The sequence below is a fragment of the Diadema antillarum genome, unplaced genomic scaffold (genome assembly GCF_040938485.1).
Source record: "Diadema antillarum isolate AM-2024a unplaced genomic scaffold, OU_Dant_1.0 seq00001316_RagTag, whole genome shotgun sequence".
NCBI lineage: Eukaryota > Metazoa > Echinodermata > Echinoidea > Diadematoida > Diadematidae > Diadema > Diadema antillarum.
Window position 1 is genome coordinate 427,196 of NW_027272088.1, and position 12,723 is coordinate 439,918.

General features: G+C 38.2%; 1 protein-coding gene across 1 annotated transcript; it reads right to left on the reverse strand.

The window, feature by feature from the left end:
* Positions 1 to 2,594: 2,594 nt before the first annotated feature.
* On the reverse strand, positions 2,595 to 10,512 carry LOC139708158 (serine protease HTRA2, mitochondrial-like). Its single transcript, XM_071620131.1, has 6 exons — positions 9,980 to 10,512; positions 8,442 to 8,661; positions 7,729 to 7,920; positions 5,711 to 5,864; positions 5,022 to 5,229; positions 2,595 to 4,436 (listed from the first exon to the last, which is right to left on the reverse strand). The coding sequence occupies exons 1-6, from the start codon at positions 10,510 to 10,512 to the stop codon at positions 4,271 to 4,273; spliced, it is 1,473 nt and encodes a 490-aa protein (XP_071476232.1). The 3' UTR covers positions 2,595 to 4,270.
* Positions 10,513 to 12,723: the final 2,211 nt, after the last annotated feature.

A 12,723-nucleotide genomic window follows, 5' to 3' on the forward strand; every position in this document is an offset into this window, starting at 1 on the left:
CTCCAACCCACGAAAATATCTTCACAATTTTCTTTGCACAGTTGCGTAGCGCAAATTCAAGAACCCACGAATATGTTTTGGAGTCGCTCAGTGCAAGAAATTAATCTCGCGAAAATACAATGTACTGATGTCTACTGTTGAAGGACTCTTTACCATTTTGTTCACTCTTCACTTCGTATAATTAGTAAAGTATTTTATACTATTTCAACAATATTGAAACATTTACAGTGACATTGCAGAGATTTTAATGTGTAAGTGATGATGTTTCTAGCATGTAAAGACCTAACACAGTACTTTGCTGAGCAGGAAATAAACCCATCTTCAAGAAGTCTTGATGGAAAGAAGTCATATTTCTGAAATGATTAGATATCAACAAATAGTGTCCACATATACCCTGAAGAAATGTGTCAGCAATACATGTACATGAGCATATATCAAAGTTGTTAATGTGATTTCAGTTTGCTGTGTTGCGTATTGCTGTTAAGTGAAGCTACAACATGTGGTGCATTGTGTGTACAACTGTAGATAGTATTTATGCGTGATGTACAATGCTACTATGAATGAATTGCAACAGTTACAATATTCAGCCTTCTATTCACACATTTTGTTACAAATTGGACAAGGTAACCAGCTTTTGGTCTCAACGTTTATAGTTTTGGACAAGCGTCATTTAGAGTTTTATTTCTTATGTTCTGAAGAAGAGGAATGTAGGTAAAGAATATACCACAGAAATATGCATAAGTAGGACGGAGCTTTTGTTCATGCAATTTCCTTCGAAGGGGTGAGATTCTTTGTGGCAGGGGTCACACCAAAGATTGGGTATTCTATCTGAAAAGCCTCACCATACAGAATCAATAAATAACAATGTGTAAGGTTGTTGGACATGCTATATTTGCATAGCAGATTTTCGTTGAAGTTGTGCTAGAAACCAACTATCAAACACATCAATCCAGGATTCTTGGCAAGCAAAACAGTAATTTGATAAAAAGTCTTGCTGTTTTGTTTTGTTTTGTTTTTTAATGTCCAAAGTTCTGACATCTAAATGCAACCCTCAAAAATCCAGTTGTTGTGTGGTGTCAGACAGCGGGTAGACAGTGCCCCATTGTCAGACATACAATACAAGTATCAACAGCCTTTAGTTATGTGTTGAGGATATTTTGGAAACACATACAATGTACATTACAATCCTTAAATAGCCACCTACAGCGTGTATATGTATTATGCCAACAGTAAGCAGTATTGTGGACTACACATGTGTAAAGTATGTCTCTCTTGGTGCATCCGTACGTTTGTTTTTGTTGTACAAGTACTCTCATACGACCTGCAGCTATGTGCTCTAGTGAGTACAGGAAATGCTATTACCTGATGTTCAAATCTAAACTTCAGGTGCGTAGAACATGCTTTGATTTTGAGTCTCAGATGAGAAGACAGATTAGCAGATGGCCAATAGCTGAAAAGCAGTAGTCATTAGATTTGCCAGAATCATTGGTCATCCGTCATACTTAATGTATACAGTGCACTCCCTTTACAACGAACACGGTTACAACGAAATTTCGTTATAACGAAGTAAAACTTCTGGTCCCAAAATTATCGCCATTAAAGTTTATGGTACAAAATTCGCTTATAACGAACACGGCTATAGCGAAATTTTTGTTGTAACGAAGTCTTTTCCGAGCCCCACAGACAAAGAAAAACAAAAGAAATGTGCTTCGTTATAACGAAATGCAGATCGCTTTCGAAAATACGTAGCAGAACAAGCATTTTTATAGCATCTCTGTATGAGAGAAAGCTTCACATCACCGTGTGTTTGATCCGTGTGTCACGCACAGTTTTAAATGTAATATTTAAACGAAATTAAAAAGGTACCATCCCATTTCACATTGCTTTCTAGTGTACGATGAGTATTCAACAAACAGAATAATACTATGTGTGGCTTCCTTGTTTTTGTTATATATTGTGTTTGTTCAGTTATAACGAAATTTCGTTATAACGAAAGAACACTGCCGGTCCCGAGCATTTCGTTATAACGGGAGTGCACTGTATTTATGATGCACATAAGCATTTGGACCACTACTTTTGTAGTATATTTGATGCAAATCAGTAAGTCATCCTCAAGACACATGATTCCGAACAGGAACTCTGCACAATCTTTATTCGCAACTTACCAGTTGTAATTGTACATAATTGTAAATGAATTATATATTAAAAAAAGGGCAAGCAAGAAAAGTTATTGTTCAAGTGTATCTGTTCAAAATGTTGTAATGTTTCCATATGAAGTCAGATCTCATGTCCAACATGAGTCATTCTTGTTAAGATAATTTACATGCTTTTATCACTGCAAAAAGATAGAAAAAAAAAACAAATCCCCAAGATTTGATATAATGTTGTTGCATGATACAGATGCAAAAAGCTTTTTTGGACTTCTCTCATATCTTGGGAAATGCCGCCTTGAAAGTTTTGTACATTGTGTGAAAGCAACAACATTTTTACAGATCAAATTTGTGAACAAAATAATCATAATCATAATCATATTCATAAACAACCCCCCCCCCCCAAAAAAAAAAAAAGCACACTCACTTGTAAACTGGGTTTATCCATAACCTCATTAAGTTCTAGTTTGCTCTGTTCCATTGCTTGTGGAGCTTTATTATGACCTAAATTTGCACAAGCAAGATAGACTACATATCCCCAGAGACCACTGATGTTTTTTATATAAATGAGGAAAAGGAAAAAAAAATCACAATTACAGTGTAGATCCAGAGAAATAGAACTCAAATTTAGTAATCATTATGAATCATAATTCTCACAAAGAATTCACCATAGCCAGAGATAAAAAGCGAATGGAAGTTTTCTAGGCCATGTACGAGTACAGTAGTACCATAATCACCAAAATTTTCTACAAACACAATGAGATTGTTAAACGAATTTTAATATTACTCTCTCCATGTCGTAAAACAATCCCAGTGACATGCCTTTTAACATCTGACATCACACTTCACAGTTGTTTCATTGCATTGAATGACCAAAAGTATATTTCTCTCACTTTAGTGAGATAATAACCTCTTGGTGTATTTTAGAACCATATTTTCATAGTTCATTTGTCGGGCAGCGTCAGAGAAGAAATGTTTTCTTCAGGTGATACCGTGCAATAAGTGAAAATATTCAGTAATAACAGTTGAAAGTGTCTCTTTGCGGTGAAATATATCACATTTTAGCAGTACATCATTGGTATACAAAGGGTATGATACTGGCTCAAGGTACACTGTAAATGTAGACAGTACTGACCCATACACTCAACTTACCACCAGCAGTAGTCCAGGATTGCACATAAAAGACATGTCATGTACAGTGGGTAGTACAATAATACATAACACATTGTACATCAGAGCCACTTGTTATCAATCACATGCAACACAAGATCAATATCAGACAGAGCCATTCGCAGAGAGGAAAATCTCAAGCAGCTCACACTTCTTGTAATAAAACTTGAAGCTGGTACAAGTATTCATATTTAGCCAGCTTATGTGCACAATTAAACTGCTCTGACTGGAGGCATAGTTTCTGCAGGGAAGCCAGCCTAAGGCCATGTAATCAGCATCATTAGCAACAACATGTTTTGCAAGGAATGTCCCTAACATCTAGCATGTCTAACCATGATGCGAGCCTCTACTTCCATCTGATGTAATCGTTTACTTCCTTCGAAAACAGACAATTGGATGACTATCTTACAAAGCACTTCCAAATCTTGAAATACTCTGCTCAAACTAGTGGGTACAAGACTACTTGTACAACCTTCCCTCCCAAGGGAGTAATCCATGTGAGCTTTCTGTTTTAGCATGCATCAAGGCCCAATCTATCATACTTAGCTTCAAGTCAGCTTACAAGAGCCCCCACCTTTTCTGGTGCCAAATTGTTACATGACATTGCTGGTTTATCAGAAGGCAGGTAACAGCACACTGATGGAAAAGGTGTGACCTTTCAACCTTTTCCTCTAGCATGGCTGAAATACTGGACCACAGGGCCCAAGCTGTTTCCACCCAAAGGGAAAACAGTAACTGCCTCTGATTGTAGCACACATCTTCATTCATATATTCCTTAAGAGACACTCAAAATTGGCCAGCAATGCTGAATTGTGCTACACAGGGACGCCAGTCATGCGTCTTTGCTTTCACTTTTTTCATGGTGTGTGTGCATGGTGTGTGGGCTGGATGTGCACCACCAAAAGTGACATGCTTCATGCGCATCCCAGTCCTCATGACCTCTGACCTGCTCACTGAGACTCTTCTGGAGTGACCTTGAGCTTCACAGACTCCTTGCCGCGGATGGCCGTCACAGAGAGAACCTCCTTGGCTTTGACGCTGTCGTAGAGCTCCTGCGAAGATGAAATGGGCTTGTCGTTGATGTGGGTGATGATATCACCAGCCTTCATCCCAGCACTGTCAGAAAAGAAAACAATAACAAATACATGTACACTTTCCCAATATTCATTAGATGAATCATATCCAGAAAATTTTCAAACAGGTGATTGACAAAGCTTTGAGCTTAGTGATATCAGTAAGATCTTATCAATCAGTGAAACACAGTCCTGTAACACAAACTCACTGACTTGATGTACTAAACTATGAATGCAAGTCATCTGGGTCATGATTTCTCTAAGAATAACAACCGTGTTTGAAGAGTACGGGAGTCTAAGAGTGCATTTTGGATCTTGACACCATTCTGTTGAATGCTCACAAGTCCACTTGATTTGTAGATCATTAGTCATTACATTGGAAAAAGAAAAAAAAGCAAATGCGTTCAAAATACTGTAAAACGAGGAATGTTTGCTTGCATTTTAATTTCATGAATTTCGCCAGCGCCAAGATTCGCGAAATTAAAAAGCACGCAGAAGTTCTTGTCTACAATATATGCATTGAATGCCAGTGGCAATTCACAAAGATTTCATGCCCCTTAAAAGCAGTTGGATCCAATTTGCGAAATCATACCACGTATATATCGTGTTTTACAGTACTGGTACTCACATATGTGCTGGAGAACCAATAGTGATTTGGTACACAAGCACGCCATGCGTGATGTTGGGGAAGTCTGACGCCCTCTGCTTCAGGTCAAGGATGAGTGCTGGGGTCAAGGATAGCATGGTGATCCCTATGTAGCCCTGCTTGCTTCCTGTTGCCGTCGTAGCACCAGAAGTTGGGCTCTTGAATCTGCTCAGCCAGCCACCGCCAGAATCTGTGAAGAAAGCACCACAGGGTGATCATTGGTTATCTACCCTGACATTCATGCGTATTCATGTTTTCTTTCTGGTCTTCACCACTTCTGATATCTTGACTTTTGGTTGTCAGTTCTTTTTCTCCTTTTTTTCTTTTTTTTTTTGTACACTGATTAAATCTTTATTCTCATTGTACAATCTGTATGAGCACAAAAAGCCTAACAAATGCACAGTTGCTTCATCACACACATACACACACACAAATAACTTGCTTTTATTCAAGAAATACATATGTATGACATGCATTCTTCTCCCTTCTTCAATACAACCCCAAAGTAGAGAGAGGCCTTTCCCCCTTATCAATACCCCCCCCCCCCCTTCCCTGAAACTGCCATTGCCCAAGACAAGAGTCTCTGCTTTACAACACCCCCCCCCCCCCAACACACACACACACACACCAACACCCACACACAATAAAACACACACAATCCTCAGCCTTACCCTTCATCTCCTTCATCTGCTTCTGCACCTTGTCCACAAATGTACGGGCGTAGTCGATTGGGATGGCAAAGGAGATACCAGATGTGACTTTCATGGTGTTGATGCCAATTGCTTCCCCATCCAGGTTCACCAAAGGACCCCCAGAGTTGCCAAACTGTCAGTGAGAGTTAACCACCCAAAATGGTTTACTGCTCAATATCTTGTACAATCATACCATCAAACAGCTCTGTACAGCAAACTCTGCTGACTGGCTGCATCCACATATAAGCCGCATCCCGACATCAGAACCCGATTCAGAAGGAGAAAAAAAAAACACTACAGAAAGAGAAGAAGAGGTACATAAGATATGTCCCAACTAATGCTATATTAAAATAATTGCAAGATATATTTTCTTCATTTCAGCAGCAATGTCCTATTATAAAGTGCGAAGTCAATGTGTCAAAACTTGGCCATAATACCTGTTGCTCTTGGTCTTTTTTAAAGGGATGGTGCAGTTTTGGTTTAGATGGGGCTGCAGGTTTCGGACTATTTGGTGTGTGTATTTATGAGATAATGAGAAAACTCTTGTGAAATATAAAAGAAATGGCTGAGAAATAAAAAAAGCAATCCCAATAAAATGTGACAGGCCATGACTTTTACTAGGATCTCTGGTTTACCTTGTTTTTGGATATCTCAGTCCTTTCAAAACCAATTTCATCAAATATACATTCAATTCCCCTTAGAATTGTATGCTCTTTAAAATGTTTCATGGAGTGATTTCTAAATATCTTGCAAAACATTAAAAACTGAATCCTCACCTAAACAATACCATACCATCATGGTAACCATGCCTTTAAACCCAATTTTTTGCAAACTGTACAGCACAGGGGAATTTGATTTAACTTGAATTTAAACAACAATGGCAGCAGTTTCATCAAAACTGGACAAAAAATCAGAAAGTTTTCATGAAACAACGATAACAATTGCAACTGCAAATGCATAAGATGAGGCGATCACGCCATCATCTCCAAAGTGTTGTATCCACCTACACATACAAGTGAATCTTCCGACTTTAATAATTTCCCCTTTGATATGAAATAAAAACAAACAAACAGATATATCCTCTAGATCAATTCACTGTGCATCAAGTAAAAAGTAACAATGCAGGTATTCAAGTTGCTGTAAAGTAATATAGTATCAACTGCAAACATGATCATGATAGTTCTGTATACAAAGCAATTACAAGAGTTGTGAGCTGGTGACATCATCTGCACCTCATCAAATGCCCATATGAAAGTGATGACAGAAAATATCACTGATCCAAGAAGCCTTTAAAACTTTAAGATTCCACAACTTTCTTATTCTATGTCTGATATTGGAACTGCTTAATTTGTTTGTTATCTTTTTTTCAAACTCCATCCGATGACATCAACTTAACCATGGAGTGGCATTGCAATCCAAGTATCATTTACTTGAAGAAAAGAAGAAAGCCAAAGCAACAAAATTTATCTGAAACTAATGGAATTAATGCTACTGATGTGTACACAAGATATCACTGATGGCGTTCCGAGCATAAATGACAATGTAGTTTGAAATCACTCCCCTTGTCATACATGCTCACAATATAGTGCAATCAATATTTCAAAATAGCTTTAGAGTATGTTCTCGTTTTGCTATCGATCTTCATTAACTGACCTTGCTGAACCATGATATGAAGTGTTCGAACACTGATCCAACTGATACAGATTAATCACATAGGCCCATATTCACATAGGTGGTTTAAGTCAAAACCATGTTTAACATTTAGTGCTATAGACTAAAATAAGCATGAAGAGATGCACCATACATGCATGCATCAATACATGGATGTTATTGGATGTCTGTTGGCACATGCGACCTGTCATGCGTATCTATGCAGAAGAAATTTGCATAAACCATGGACTTAATATAAATCACCTTTGTGAATATGGGCCATTATGTTTATCTGATGTTAAATATATGATATTTGGGCCAGGTGTTAAGGGATGTTTGTGTCTCACATTGATTGCTGCATCTGTCTGGATGTAGTCGATGTGCTTCTTGAGGCCCAGCTCTTTGCTCGTCCTGTTCACCGTGCTGACTATACCTGCCGTGATGGTGTTGCTAAGCGACAGCGGACTGCCCATGGCAATCACCCACTCGCCCGGACGGACAACTGCCGAGTTTCCCATCCTCATCATTGGGAGCTTGCTCTAATACAAACATGAATGGGTACACTTTTGATTAATATTGATTACATTGATGATTCTGATCATTTCAATGAATATATTTGCCATTGCCCAGGATGCATTTTGAGACTTGTGCGAAACCATTCACGAGGACATACATTGTATCACAAATGTATCAATTTTGAGGCATCAGCACAAAGCTGTACCGTCCTTCATCAATTTTCGGTTAAATATCATATATGGCTACAGACCTAATAATAATATTTTTGAAGAATTCATCATCAAAAAAGGACCTGGTACCATACTATGACACTTCACAAACTTTTGCAAAATGACAGAATTCAAGAGCTATGCCCTTCCTGGCGTCAAATTCCTACCAGTCAATTTGGATCTGCAATTGAGTGCTTTGGGTCAACAATCACTTACAAAGTTTCATCATATTTGGTTCCCCAGAAAGAATATGCTTTGTTGAGTTGTCTTATAAAATGCCAATCGTTCTCCACAAAAGCTCACAAGAGGATATTCGATAGACGAACAATCATCACCTTAGCTTCGACCTTGAGGAGGGCGAGGTCAGATATGGGGTCAACAGCAATGACCTCTCCGTCCAAGAGGCTGCCATCAAAGAGTTTGACCTTCACTGACTGCTTGCCCAGCCGCTTGTTGGCCACTACGTGGGCGTTGGTCAGTATCAGACCATCTGCGCTGACTATGAAACCAGACCCATTGGAGATTGGGATAGTTCTGTCAGGCTGGTATGGGTGCCTTTTTGGGGAAAGAAGTTAACAGCAATAACAATCAGAATAACGGACAGAAAGAGAAATTGCAGACGATTATGGAAACAATGCTGATTGCAATGTTTACCTTTTTTTTCCAGCAATTAAAAACTTACTTTGCAATATAATAGGCTGGTGCTATAAGGCAATTGTTACTTCACACAAGTGCATGGTCAAAAAAGCCATATCCATAATAGATTGACACTCTTGGTGAAAAGAAATTATACTAAAAATAATATGATGCTATTTGTGTCAGAGCAGATGACGAGATGTATCAAAACCAAAAAGAGCCTGATCTATGATTTACAAAATTATCAGCAAAAGAGCTGTCAATTAATATGAACATACAGTGGGTTCGTATATTGTACCAGTAGCAAGTTATTAGGAGAAATTTAGAAATTAATTGAATTGCAAAGGTCTTAATGAAAAATCCGACTGGCCACCAAAGGTCACATTGCACAGATGTACAAGTACGTGTACATCATCACACATAAGTATACATGGACATAAAAGGAATAATTTTGAGTAACCTCTATACACCGTACATAAATTGAGATATAACCATCAACACATTCAAAATGACATACAAATAATACAAACTGTCCAGGAACCCTCTTTATTTAACTATGGGATACTTCAAATAATAACTTCAAAAAAAAAATAAATCTTACCAAAAAAAAAAAGAGAAACAAAAAATAAAAGAAATGAAGCGATGTGGTAATCTACAAGTGTAGATGTATAGAGATATTATCATGAGATACTTTCTAAAATTCTTCCTGGCAATTTCAGATGAAAAAAAAAAATATGCTGATGGGCCTTTGATATAGGTTTATAGATTATATTCATTAGGACCTTTGGCTTAGGTTTATGATAGAGTAATCAACCCAGTTTGCGGCAGCCGGCAGGGTGTCTATTTCTGACAGGGGCACTTTCATTCATCAACAAAACAGCTAATGAACATGTGTGCTTAGTCTCACTATAAAGTTTGCATGTATTAACATGATTAATAGAACAAAAGCAGGAGTTACACAAGTGTTATTGGAAATTGTGAATGAAATTGAAATGGCCCCTGCCGCAAATATGCACCCTGTAAAGAATGCCGCAAATGGTGTAGGTTTACAGTGTATATTTTAGTATTTTTACTCTTTATAGACTAGGTTTAAATTTATAGGTTTATAATTAAAGCCCTATATATGCACAAACACTACTCACACGTTCTGGGCCCTTCCCAATTCCCCTTGGATGGTTGGTAATTGACTTTAGGCCTAACTAACATTACAAACAGCGTTAATTTAAACGTTATTCACCTTCCATGAATCTCAATATAAACGACAGATGGGGAAGCCTTCTCAACTGCATCTGCAATAAAATTGAATTGCTTGGATCTTGGAGTCACGTAACCAATCCCATAATCTGTGACGTCTGCTGCTTTGACCACGGGCAATATTCCACTGGACGATGACGATGTACGCTCGGGTATTTCTCCGTGAAAAGAGTCTTGCCACTCCTGGCTACTAGTATCAGTTTTCGCCTCAGCTGCGGCCCTCTCTTCGGCTAGCTTCCTCCTTTTCTTATCCCGTCTTGGCTCAAACCGTGCGCCCTTCAGTTGTTGTGCGTATGGAGTGATGAAGTACAGAAACACGCCTAAACCGAGAAACTGTGCCATCCGTTTGTAAAATATCACCCTATTTTCTTGCATCTGACGCTCTGTTATAGTCCTCGCCACAATCAGGTGGGTTGCTGGTGGATTTCTGACAACAGTCTTCCCACTCAAAAGCGGTATACTCTGCCGAAATATCCTCGACATCTTGGGAGCTTGTCTGACCATGGACGCGGCCATCTTGATGCGCGTCCTCTCTTGTCGGCTCTGTGCTCAATTTCGCGAGATTGCTCAATCCGCTGCTCTTGATTTCCTAGAGATCAGTGGTACAATCGTGTCCGTGTTGCATTTCTGACGAAATACGATGACAACATTGGGTAGGACAGTGGTGTCCCACTGGGATATCCGACCTACACACATGAAGAAAAAAAGTATCAACGTTTGGCATTTCTTTGTAATTCGTAGATTGGATGTTTCCAGACCTTTCTTTTTTTCTTTTTTTTTAATCGTCGAGTCAAAGGGAATTGCTTGCAACTCTTCGGTAAGGAACGTCTTGTTGTGCTCAGGTACATCACCGATGGGAAGTTATATGTGGAAGAGAATCATTTCAGGCTTTCACTTAGGCGATGTGGACACACATACCTTGAACAAAATATAAGTAAGTTAAAAAAAAAGTTTCAAAAGGTTCAAGCATAGGCCTACCAAAGACGTCCTGAGATTCTTACCATCGGAGGCGGGGGGGGGGGGGGGGTCGAAGCGGGAGGACCATTTTGACCCTTGACTAGACGATTTTTAACACAGCAATTATGACATCACAAAGCAATTCGGACATCGAGCGCTGCTTCGTAATGTCACTCTGTGAACTTTGAACTTTTGAACTTTATTGTAAAACACACCTTTTGGCCCCAACTGGGCATATAAAGGTTTAACATTGTATGAGATACAAAATATGAGATACAACATATATACATATTTATATGACATGTGTATGACATGTGCACGTGTTTGCTTCTCATTCTCTGTTGAGATGGTATAGTCCACAACTTGCAGTCAATTACTACAATATTCTAAAAATGGTTCAAAGTAATAGCTACAACTCGAGCTCAAACTTTTAAATTCAAATCACTGAATGCCAACATTATTTTACAAAAATTAACACTGTAATTAAGACTATTTGATTTCCTATTGGCTTAAAAATAAAGTTTACATACACTTGGACTATATACATTATACATTTTCTTGTAACTTTATCATCATTACGCCATTTTTTGATGATACAGTAATTTTAACAAATACAATAGAAAAGAATAGTTATCTTAATAAATAACAAGGGGACCACTATCAAGCTGGCAGGGGAGGGGTTGGTGGTGGGGGAGATGAGTGGAGAGGTATCAGCTATTACTAAAAGTATAGTGGGGTGAATCAATGTATACAAAATAATGCGGTTATGGGAAGGCATTGTATTTTCGTGGTCAAAAAAATAAACAATAAAAAAAGGGGGTTGACTGCTATTACAAAAAGTAGTGGAATGAGTCAGTGTAAGCAAAATAATGTACTTATGGGGAGGGCACTACACATGTATATTCTGGTGGTCAAGGGGGGGGGGGGTGTCTAGGGCGGCGTTGAGGATCTGAACTTTGCTCCAATAGCCTCAATCATTTTACAAAGATTTAGCAAAGCAAAGCAAAGCAATTTCACCTTACTTGTACAGTTAAATCGTTTTTCCATTTTATGGGTATTTGGATTTCTATAATTGTATCTCGGCAACAAAGCTTGTCTCAGAGTATCAAATGAACTACATTTGAATAACACATGGAATTCATTACCGATTTTGTTTGAGTTACACAGTGGGCATATTCTATTATCATAATTGATATTGTTGTACTTCCCTACTACTACTGGGAGTTCAGAGTTAGCTAAACCGAATTTAGTCAAGGTACTAGCATATTTGCGAGGGAGGGTCAGGAGATACGGTTCAAACATAAATTTACATTTGAAAATGCGATAATTGACACAGAAATCACTGTCAATAACAGTACTAGACCAAGTTTGAATAAATTAATCATTCAATCTCTGTTTGACTTTTTTTTTAAACCATACGTGGCTACATGTTTGAGCTAACCAAATATTACTAAACCCACTAATGTTCAACACATTTTGAACAGCAATTAACCATAATTTGTGATTGGAGGTTTTGAGCTTTTTGCATATTAAAAATAAGGTAATACATAATGTAAGCAATAAAAGAGTTATCTTTCTGAATTAGTTTGGACCAGAAACTAACCATCCTACATTTGACATAATTCATAACTGGATATCGTCCAAGTTCACCCAGGATCATACAAGTTGGAGTTGATTGTTTACAATTAAGAATTATTTTGCAAAATCTTATATGCAATTTCTCAGCCAAAGCACACTGACAGTAGCCCCATATTCAGTGGCGGATCCAGG

Excerpts from the sequence above, each read along its gene's own strand:
- LOC139708158 (XM_071620131.1), bottom strand. The coding sequence starts at position 10,512 with ATGGCCGCGTCCATGGTCAGACAAGCTCCCAAGATGTCGAGGATATTT. Across the intron at positions 5,865-7,728 it reads AGACAGATGCAGCAATCAAT|TTTGGCAACTCTGGGGGTCC; the intron begins GTGAGACACAAA and ends TCTCACTGACAG. Across the intron at positions 5,230-5,710 it reads GCAGATGAAGGAGATGAAGG|ATTCTGGCGGTGGCTGGCTG; the intron begins GTAAGGCTGAGG and ends CTTTCTTCACAG.